Source organism: Pseudopipra pipra, chromosome Z (genome assembly GCF_036250125.1).
Source record: "Pseudopipra pipra isolate bDixPip1 chromosome Z, bDixPip1.hap1, whole genome shotgun sequence".
NCBI classification, from domain to species: Eukaryota; Metazoa; Chordata; class Aves; order Passeriformes; family Pipridae; genus Pseudopipra; species Pseudopipra pipra.
In genome coordinates, this window is record NC_087581.1 from 39,623,882 (window position 1) to 39,635,083 (window position 11,202).

The 11,202-nt window shown below is 38.3% G+C and overlaps 1 protein-coding gene across 1 annotated transcript in view; it reads left to right on the forward strand.

Moving 5' to 3' along the window:
* The window catches only part of VCAN (versican), a 97,623-nt gene extending 94,668 nt beyond the window's left edge, over positions 1-2,955 (forward strand). The window contains exon 15 of the mRNA XM_064642488.1: positions 347-2,955. Within this exon, the coding sequence (XP_064498558.1) occupies positions 347-477 (131 nt within the window). The 3' untranslated portion in view covers positions 478-2,955. The remainder of the gene's footprint in view (positions 1-346) is intronic.
* The last annotated feature ends 8,247 nt before the right edge of the window (positions 2,956-11,202 follow it).

Consider the following 11,202-nt stretch of genomic DNA (forward strand, 5'->3'; position numbering starts at 1 on the left):
TCCACAGGAAAGAACACCAACCCTCCAAAACTACTAAAATATTAATGAAAATATTTCCTTTCTGTCTTTACAGAAGGCACTGAGATTCTTTAAAAATAAACAATAACACTGTTATAATTTCTGGAATCAACAGGTTCCTAATATCACTAACGATTTTTTCTGCCACTGTGTGTAAGAGATGCTTCTCCTGCCTGTAACACAGTCATCGCACTCATAGTCATAGCAGTCATAGCATAACTCTCTAATTAACCAAGAATTAACAGACCTGTGTCATGAAATGTAGTCAATTAAAGAACTTTAAACTAATTTCCCTTTTTTTTTTTTAATTTCCTCCTTCTCACTGCAGCATCCACATACCAAAGGACTTACTCTAAGAAATACTACTACAAACACTCCTCACTGGGGAAGGGAACATCACTAAATTCGTCGAAGCACTACCACCGCTGGATGAGGACGTGGCAGGACTCAAGGCGCTGAGAGCTAAATGGTGAACGGGGGATCTCCACCATTTCAGCCAAAGTCATAACTTCCTGTGCCTTTTCTATCACTTATAGGAGTATTATCAACTTGTTTTGAAAACTATGGACTGCAGTATTCACAATGTGTTTTTGCAAAAAAATAAAAAAAGATATGGTGTTTATCATAAAATTTAAGAAATAAATAAATAAATAAATAAAAGAGGAGAAGTGCTTATGGGGATAAAAGGAAACCATTTCCAGCCTGTAAAGATTATTAGTTTTCTATATGCCATCGGTGTGGACCATTTTAATGATATGTACCAGCCTTCTGCAATATTTAAACAGCTCGATTTTAGCACCAATGAAAATGTAAATAAGATGATTTTAATGTTGTTTGTGTGTTGTTTTTAAAATCGTGTATATAAAATGAAAAGTCACACTAATTTCAGGCATATTTATGGTTAGAACGACCTCAGAGGTCTTGTCATTTATGACGTTGTTTTTATGTTGTTTACCTAGGCTGGAAATGGTTGAAATAATGACTTCACTGACTGAAATTTGCTGTTATCAGGTGAAGATAAACACACAAGTTACATGACTTTTTTTTTTTTTAATGAGAACTGTGCCAATTCCCATCCAAGGTACAGTTTGTGCCCATGAGATGCAAAGTTTAGACAGAGCACATAAAAGTGGCATGAGGCATGAACTAGGGACTGCAATATGGAACATTTTTTTCTGCTCTCCATTCCAGCTTCACCACTCATGAGAAAGGACTGCGTGGAGGAGTTTTGTATGACAGGGAGAGCCTGTAAAATTCCAAGTGCTAATACATTAACTTTATCAACCAAGGCTACTTTTTTTTTTTTTTGGATAAGAAAAAAAAAAACAGGAAAAAAAGAAAGGAAAAAAATTACTTTCACGACATTAACCACAAGGTCTATATTACAGGTCTCTGCATTCCAAAAATGGAGGTAGACCTGGTATTTGGGGGATTTTTTTTTTGTAAAAAACAAGCAAAAATCAAAAAAGTAAATAATTTTGTATATATAACCATTTTTTAACCTTTTTATAAAGTAATGAATGTTTGTGTATGAATGCTGCAGCTGTGAAGCGTACATAAATAAATGAAGTAAGCCATACTGATTTAATTTATTGGATGTTATTTTACCCATACAAAGAAGATTGAAAGAGCTCGCCAGTGCAGTATTAGCCCCTGAGCTCCGCTTTTGGAACCATCTTTCAGTTCAACTTGCTATTTTCCCCAGAGAGCAAAATTCCTGCTCAACAGGATCATTTGTTTTGCAGTTTAAATGAGTGAGAACTGTGTGACTTACAGAAGAATCAGGATCTTGGCTTTCTAGAGAGAAGTGTGTGCACAGAGAGATGATTAGGTTGTAGCTGGTGCAGTGTGTAGGTAGGAGTTTTCTGTTATGGTTTCTTACTCTGGTTAGTGCGATAACTGGCCTTGATGTGTACAGTGAAGTAGAAGTTAACATTTGGAATGATCTCTCCACAGAAGGGACTGTTATTCCTGCCAAGTGCCTTGCACACCTTTGGGCACGAGATTTAAAAAAAAAAAAAAAAAAAAAAAAAAAAAGGGAAAAAAGGAAAAAAAATGAAAATGAAGAGCAGTAAGTTCCTTAAGATGTACCTTTTAAAGCAACATGACAAATACACACAGATGTGAGGTTGACACCTTTGTGTTCATGTGGGGTTGTAATGAAAAAGGTTGGAAAGGAAAGGATAAGAGCTGAAAGCCGGCTAACATGGCAGAGCTGCCCATGGAGTGACCAGGCCATAGGTTGGGAACTGGGATCACAGTTCAGACAACATCCCTTAGGAAAAGGCAGTGGCTGCTCAACCCTCATGTGTTCAACACAGTTGGCTGGTTCATTGCCCACCCTTTGCCCCCAAACAATGCACATAATACTTTTTTCTATTTATATTATTATCTTGTATAGTGTATAATGTGAATGTCTGGGGTTTTTTTTTGTGAATGAAAGTCTAAAATCTTTGTAACTTTTATATATGCTTTTGTTTCACCAAAGAAACAAGGTTTTTTGCTATACTGTGACTTGTCTTGTTATTGCATGTCTTCCTGTTTAAATCTATGCAATGTGATTTTTTTCATATGAATACAATTAGACTGTCAGGTACTTCACAATTACCATGGGCCTGGTCAAGCGCCCAGTCAAAGAGTCGGCTGGCTGAACTTTAGTAGGTGCTGGATTTGACTTTGTATGAGCAGCTTTAGGGGATATTTTTAGATATACATTGTATGTTTTGAAGCTGATTATTGCTTGTAAAAGTCAAGGCTCTGTTCATAACTATACAGTAATCCACACATCACTTCCTCGTACCAGAAACATACAGAACAGAAAATATATTTTAACACTTTGCAAGTTTTCTTCACCATATGTATAAAAACCCCTGCATAGATTTGTTGTTTTCTTGTCTACTTGTTGGATTTAAACAATGTTGTAAGTCATTCAAATAACATTGTGTTTGTAGTTTTAATTAGGTTAGATTCAGAGCTTATATCGATTTTTTTTCACCACCTTCTATTATGCATAATAAAATAAGACTGACAACATTCCTTATTAAAAACAACAACAACAACAACAAAAGCTAAAAATCCCTGTCACCCATGCTTGTTTATTTAGACAGAGAATGGTAATTTATTCAGCTCTGGAGCCTTTTTCTAATTGTGGTGTAAACTCCAAAGTGTTCCAGTACCAACTCCCTGCAAAAAGCACACCCTCATGTCACAGAGTTGGCTCTGCTGTGAATCCCAGGCAATTCCACCATGAGGGCCATGATTCCTTTACGTAGAACATCTCTGAACTCCAGTCTGTGGAAGTGTAGTGGAATTGGAGTAGAGAGAATAGAGAACTAGAGATCTCACAAGGGCCTGGAGTGACAGGACAGGGGGAATGGTTTCTCACTGCCAGAGAGCAGGGTTAGATGGAATATTGAGAACATTCCCTGTGAGAGTGGAGAGGCCTTGCCACAGGTTACTCAGAGAAGGTGTGGCTGCCCCATCCCTGGAAGTAACCAAGGCCAGGTTAGACGGGACTTGGAGCTACTTGGGGTAGTGGAAGGTATACCTGCTCATGACAGGGGGTGGGACTGGATGATCATTAAGGTGTCTTCAAACCCAAACCATTCAATGATTCCATGATTCCATGACTTGAACACTGATTTTGCATTTTGTGAGCCAATGAAAATCCCTGAGAGTAACAGTTTCTGCTCTGAATGTGTTCCTGTCCCTGCAGATATTGACAGTATTTGACTGCTGGTGTGCACCCCAGGGCACGGGGCTCAAATCCTGCACAGATTCACACCACACAGGGCAGGAGTAAGTCAGGCCTACTCTTCTGGGAGAGCTTTTAAGTAGCAAGAGGAGATGCGGGTCAGTGGAAACATTCATGAATTCCAGCTACACCCAAAAAGATGCACAAACTCTTTGAAACAACAGAGAAAAAGATAGCTCCCTGATGGCAGAACTCATGGATATACTTTGGTTTCTGTGGGACCCCTTGCCTGAGACATCATAACTCATCAGCTACTAGGGATGGAGGAACAACAATAGGAGGAGACACAAGTCCCAGGAATTGCAGCAGCTAGGCCAGCAAGGTGCAGGTGAGCTCGTAAGAGGCTGCCAGCTGAAAGGATGTGCTGCCAAGAGGAGTTTTCAGTAAGAAATTGCTTTGCCAGGGCAGTGGCTGGAAGAACACTGAGGTTCAATCTGTGGCTATAGTTAAGATCTATGTCTGTGACACGTTCTTAGGAGAGATGTCTTCATTTCTAGAGGCAACATCTCTGCTCTGAGCATATGCAGAGACAGTCCCTGGGCAGTGGGAAGAGAAAATGCAACAGCTGGTGCAAAAAGATGAATGCATTCTTTTTTCCAGAGAAAATATACAACTCTATTACTGATTGTAAGCAGAAACATGTGTAGGACTCTATGAGCACCCTGATTTTCCTGAAAATAATGTTTGGATAAAGCATGGACAAAAGCTTGAAGGCCACATCAGGCATGGTGGACCCCAGAAGTAAAGACAGAAATATCACCCAGAAAAAGGTGCATCATTTGAAAACTTCACCAGTAGAACTGGAAGGAAGCTTAAGATCTTGTAAAGTGCAATTTGTTGGCAAATTTTGTTTTTCATAGCAAATATTTTCAAGTGGGGAAGCCATTGGCTATAACTGCTGCAGAGGCTCTGCTGCTGTGTGAATGCAGATAAAACAGAGAAATGGAACCTTGAGGTATGTTAGTGAGGAATTTATTGCAAAGGCAGGAGTGGACTCACCACCAGAATGCCTCTAGATTGCCAGCTGCCCGGAGCTAGAAGAAATGGATTCAAGATGAGAATGGTCCTGTAGCTGAATTTCTGTGGTGGTTGGAAGAGTGGAGAAGATGAAAGGAAGGCAAATACCGATGCATCCTGCATAGATGCCACAGGATGATGAGTAATTAAAGGCTCTGGAAGTGACATCATGGAGTGATGAGAAATGCACGGCACCAAAAGTCCGTATTAAGACAGGAGGGTAATCCATTTGGAAAAGGGAATAAATGGTATAGTTTTCTTCACTAGCAGGAGAATGGCAGGAGTTTTGGTCCTGTGTTTTTTATAGTCTTTGGGGTGATAATCATACATCTTGTTCCTAAGTGATTTGGCAGAGGTCACACAAAAAGATCTGCAGCAGACCTGAGAGAGGAATTTGTGTTCACTGAAGACCCTGTTCTTTCACATTAAAAAAAAAAAAAAAAAAAGAGAAGTGACTTTTCTAAGCATGTAATGGAAGATTTAATTCCAATGGCAGCAGGATCCCAGTTTGCTCTCTTCAGGTTAGAACAAACCTTGGGCTCAACCATGTGCTACATCTTTGTCAAAACATATATTCTTAATAAGCTTAGTAAGGCAGCAAGAAGCACCAGATGTTGCTGACTGCTGTTTGCTTGCTGAATGAGGGATCCTTTTGATTCCCTGGAGCCCCAATTCTTCCTCCACTGCTGCTTAAACAATGACAGCTTCCAGATTTGCTCAAATCTTTACCAAGGATTCAAAATCCAGGAATCAAAAGAATTCTTGGATTACCAAGGATCAAAAAACCCAAAGTACATGGACTTTTTTAGTACATGGCAGGGTAACAGGCCCTGTGTCTCCCCAAAAGTGCATTTCCATGGGAACCCATGCTCTATTAACAAAACCTGTGGATTTTGGTGAATTTCAAAAGAATTATGAGAGGAAAAGTAAAAGAGTATTGATTTGAAAATGGAAAATCATTCTAGGTTAGCTTTGTATTAGGGAGGAATTTGAATTTATACCAATGGATTTAGACCAATCAGACAGTAATATTCGCAGCAAACACAAACCAGTACAGCAGCTACATATGATACAAAACATACACTATTCTGTTTTTGATAACCTGGCCTAAATGTGTGTGCACTTTGTGTTAGTTTTTGTCTGCATTCTATGGTGACAGGTGTTTTATTATTTTTAAAAAGCTACTTCAATCCTTCAAGGCCTTATTTAAGACAGGCCTTTTAGCCTGTGTTTGTGCTAGTGGGCTACACTTCCCATCGCTCTCTAGTCATTGAAAATTGTTAGGAACAGCTGTTTGCATTTGTAAGCCAAACATTTGAGTTTAGAGTGACAGGCAGCATTGACACAGGGATTTTTCAAGTTGAAGTGACATTAACATACTAATGGAGTGGAATGACTTCTAAAGATAAGAGCTTTGGATGTCCAGCATCACTTTATGCTGCTCTTGGGAGTGGAGGGGGAGATTCTTCCTGAAAAAGAGATTCCAGATACAAAAGCTAAGGAAAAACCTGAAGTTTAGTCTACAAAAGTCTTTCGAGATTGGCAGCGTACTGGATACTAACATGTGACTGCACAAAGAATTACACTACTTTTACCTTTTAGGACATAGTTTTATAGTTGTATATAGTAAATATTTACTTTTCAGGGATAAAAAAATCAGAGATATGTGTTTTCATAGGTTCAATATAGGGAGTCCAAGGCACAAGTAACAACATCAGAAAAAACCTTAGAAAGAGAAAGTATTTTCCAAAGGAGAGATTAATAAAATCACAGAAATCCATTAACACATTGTTTTATTTTCCTTCACTTACCTTATCTTCTTAACAAGAGTATGGTGCCATCTGCACCTGAAAAACCAGGTCTGCCCGATGACTTCTGTGAATTCCTCAAAGCAGAGACACCTCTTTGGATCTTGGCCCAAATATATTTTTTGTGATAGCCAATGTATACATGGCTCCAGCTGATCTCACATCACATAAGCAATAATCCTTTCTGGCTGTAAATTTTCAACTTGTGCTCAGTGGATGCTGAGTACAGATCACAAAAGGGAAACAAGTGAATTTTGTGTAGCAAAAAACTACTTTCCTTTCTCACCTGTGCTGTATTACTATTTACGTAAGCAACAGTCTTAGTAGCAGTGAAATGTCATATCTTTACTTTTTATGATATATTTCTTTATAATAGATGTTTTTGAGACCTGTGTATCTTCAGATGTGACAATGGTAATATCCTACCCTGACCATTCACAGTGAAGAGTTAAACCTCCTATCCCAATATAGATCAACAGGTATCATTTGACCTCACCAAGAAGTGTGTTTCTTTAATTAATGGTCTCCAACCTCCATAAATTAATAAATGTTGACAATTTTTTTTAAATATAATTGATCATCATGATAGTAAGAAGAATCTCTCCCAGAGTAAAGACAAAGCGCAAATATTTAGTAGCCTTAATCTCACTTTGTTACCTTTGTTCTCAAAATAGGTAAAGTACTTATTTCACACAGATCCAATCTGGAGTAAAAGGCATGTTCCATTCTTAGAACGGGAGAAATCAAGTTCACCTTTTTTCAGTTACATTCATAGAATGATAGAATAACAGAATGGTTTGGGTTGGAAAAGATCTTAAAGCTCATTATGTTACAAACCCTGCAATGGACAGAGACATCTTCCACTAGACCAGGTGGAGAAGGAATCCTTTGCAGTGATTTATAGTAACCTGGTTTTGCAGAGGTAATTAAACATCTTTGAAACCTGGGCCAGAACATGAATTAATAAATCAGGATTTAATTATACAGTTAAGAGGAAAAAAGAAGCTTCCTAAATCAAGGGACTGATACCCACTTGAATTTGGATGTGAAATACCCAGTTTCACACCTCTAAGCTGTTTTATGGCAGGTACATTTAGAGCTTGACCTACCTGCACAGCTTGTTGGGTGGGCACTTATACTTTGCGAAGTTTTGGAGTCACCTTTGGGAGCTATTCCCATGCTTTTAGCCTTGGAGCACAACATCACCAAGACCTAATGCAAACCCCTGCATCCCTTTTCCCTCAACCCACATTTTGTGGTGAAGGAAACCCATTTTTCTCTGTTTTGCTCTGTTGCTTATGGGATGTTTAAATTGGATAATAGGAAAAATTTCTTTACTGAAAGGGTGGTCAGGCACTCTCACAGGCTGCCCAGGGCAGTGGTGGAGTTACCATCCCTGGAAGTGTTAAAAAAATATGTAATGTGGCGACCAGGGACATGTTTTAGTGGTGAGCTTGGCAGTGCTGGCTTGAATTCAATTAGCTTAGAGGTAATTTCCAACCAAATTCTCTTTTCTATGAAATTATAGAATGCAACCACAAGGAGGCGTTTTATTCAGTCTTTCCTTAACAATGTGGAAAAGCATCAGTTTTAGCACAAACATTACAAATAGATACGTATCTGTTGCATGAATGGGTAAAGAGGGAGAACAAGACACTAGAGAAATATTACAAATAAAATCATTATCTGGGATTAAGTTTTGGTGGATATTAGTAAATCTCCTTCCAAGATCAGCCTCTCCACGCTCAAGAATGAGATAAACTCCAAGGAGAATTGGACTACCTGGATTTTATTAATGATTATGGGCTTCTTCAACTTCACACGTGTCAAAAAATTAAATCTATATAGTTATGGCCCAGGGCAAAACAGCTGTGGATGAAACAGCTAGCAATGGGTGACAGTAGCAGAATGGAAATTTTTGCATTTTACGGGGCTGTATCTCTCTGCTTAGAACCTGTCCTGCAGCTGCCTAACATCTGAGATACTGTCATTAGGGGAGTTGGAGGTGAAAAAGCTTTATTTCCTTCTCTGTATTATTTATTTAAAAGTGCAATTGCTTTGTGAAAGTTCAAAAGCAGGAGAAAAAAGCCTTGAAAAGTAATGAAAAAAGGGAAAACTAATCAGGACTTTTTTTTTCCCCAAAATCTCAAAATGAGAAAAATTACCTGAACAGAGGAAATATTTTATACCATTAGGGAGAATTCCTCACCTCAAAAAATTGTTCTTCTTCATGATGGATTCCCTAGTAACTGAGAGAGTTTTGGTTGCTGGGGACTAATCAAGGAAGGGCCAAATTGTAAGCTGCTTTACAAATTTACAGCACATATTTTTGGTCAGTAATAATTTATATTGCTGTTCAGCTATTGAAAGAATTGCTTTGGGTGGCTACAATGTCAGTTTTGTATCATTACTAGTTTTATATAATCTGATCTGACATGGGTCAGAGTCAGAAAGAAAAAAAGATGATAGATTACAAAGTAAGTGTATTAATTGTTTATTATATAATAAACAAGTATAAAAGAAGTAAATAAATATATTCATTGCTTATCAAGCAATGCCAACAAGACATACTTTTATAGCATCATTCTGAATGGAAATACCTGCATTCAAACATCATGAGGAAGTGCATGAACATAAAGAACTTGCTCTTACAAGAATTTAAGTCTCCACACACTCACTCTTCATTTAGATTTGGGCTTGTGCAAACTAATTTCCAACAGAAAATAGTTCAGTACACTTGGGATGTGAGGCTTTGCTCAAATTTATTATCATCACACAGTACCTGATTTTGCAGTATGATTAGCATTAGGCCCAGAGGCAACGTTTGCCAATACAAAGCCAAAGACAACTTAAAAAACCCCCTGTGAAATGTGCGTGATTTGCTTCTCTGTGTGTTCAGGAGCATGTTCAGAATGGTAGAGTTGAAGCTGCAAAACATGAGTATCTGCAAGACCAAATTTTCAGGCTGAAAGTGTATAATGAGAAAACTCTGTTTGCTGCAAGCAGAGGCCAATTTTTAGTTTTTAAGGCTTACAAGTAACACAAGGAATCTCCCCAGCTGCTGGACCCCACCTTAGAGAGGACTTTGGGAAAGGAAGAGAGATCCTGCATCACCTGTGTGTCTGCAAATCCTTTATTAACCTCCAGCGCTTGGGTTTTCCAAACACCCTCACAGCCAGATTTTCTATGCATTATTTGCTAATTTTCTATCCTTCTTCCAGGCTTCAGCATTGCATCACACATGGCTCAGAGGACTCTGGTGTCATGATGATTGTCTCAGCCTTCTGTTTTAAACTTGTCATATTTAAAAAATTCATTTCTAACCTTGGAAATGCTGGAATGCTAATAATTCCTTTTTTTTTGTTTTGTTTTGTTTTGTTTTGTTTTGTTTTTTTGGTTGGTTTGTTTGTTCAGGTTTTTTTTTTGGTTGGTCGTTTTTGTTTCGTTTCTGTTTTTGCTTTAGGTTTTGCTTGGAAACTACCAGGCTGAACATTTTTGCATTTTGATGAATTCTGTATAGTTGAATGATTGGGGAACCCAGAAATATTACAGGGCCTGTGGTGTAAGAGTTGAATCTGATGCCTCCATGGGATACTGAAAAAAAGAGCTTCGCAGGCACAGACACATCAAAAAGTCAATATTGGGACATAAAGTAGATGTTCTATGTGTTTTATTAGTAATCTTATGGTGAACTAACTTTGGAAAATCCAGTGCTCTTTATCATATTTTTCATTGTGACTCCTGTTAAAATTTCTTGAACTGAAAGGAAAAAAACCCATATTTTTTCCTGTGCTATTCGAGTCTTCATGGTTGCAATGCATGTCCCTTATAAAAGAAAGAAACACTAATGGGAATGTTAAAATATGTGTTTTCAGTGAAAATACTGTTTCCCCACCCCTTCATATGTTGATTGCTTCAAGAGAAATCTGGCATTTCTGACCATATTAGGACCAGTTTTAAGATTTAACCTTGAAGTGAGAGGGTGCAATGTTTGCCTCCTCTTCAGCAACAAACACTGTGCAGCATATAAAGCTCTCAGCTATTAGCCTGTCCTTGTACAACAACACTCCTGAAACATCAGCTTTTATTTCCTTCTTCCCTATGTATTTTACTGAAGAAGCACAAGATCCATTTAAGGGCTGTTTTGTCAAACTTAAAGAGCTTTACAGAAAGCACACACAAAGCCTTTCCCTTTCAGGCATAAAAAGGCAAGTGTGGTTAAGGATTTCAGTAGGTGATTTAAGGGAAAAGGAGGAGAAATGAGTTTCTGTGATGTGTCACCTGAGAGAGATTTATAGGGATTTGTAATTTAACAGATCCTACCTAAGGATTAGTGTCCACTGATATTGGGGTTGTTATGTTATCTTTTTTTAATCATGCAGACTGTGGTGGTGGGTTTTGAATCAAAATATCAGTGCTTTATAAGCCAAGACTTTCTAAATCAGCTTCCCAGGTATCTGATTCCCTGCTACTCCTCTGGAGTTTTATTCCCTGTGAGTAGCTGAGTATGGGCAGAGCTATTTTTATGAGCTCTGTGATTAGTTACAGTCCTCTGCAATTCCAGGTGCCTCTCTGATAACCTGATTTGGTTTCTGGCAGCTCCCG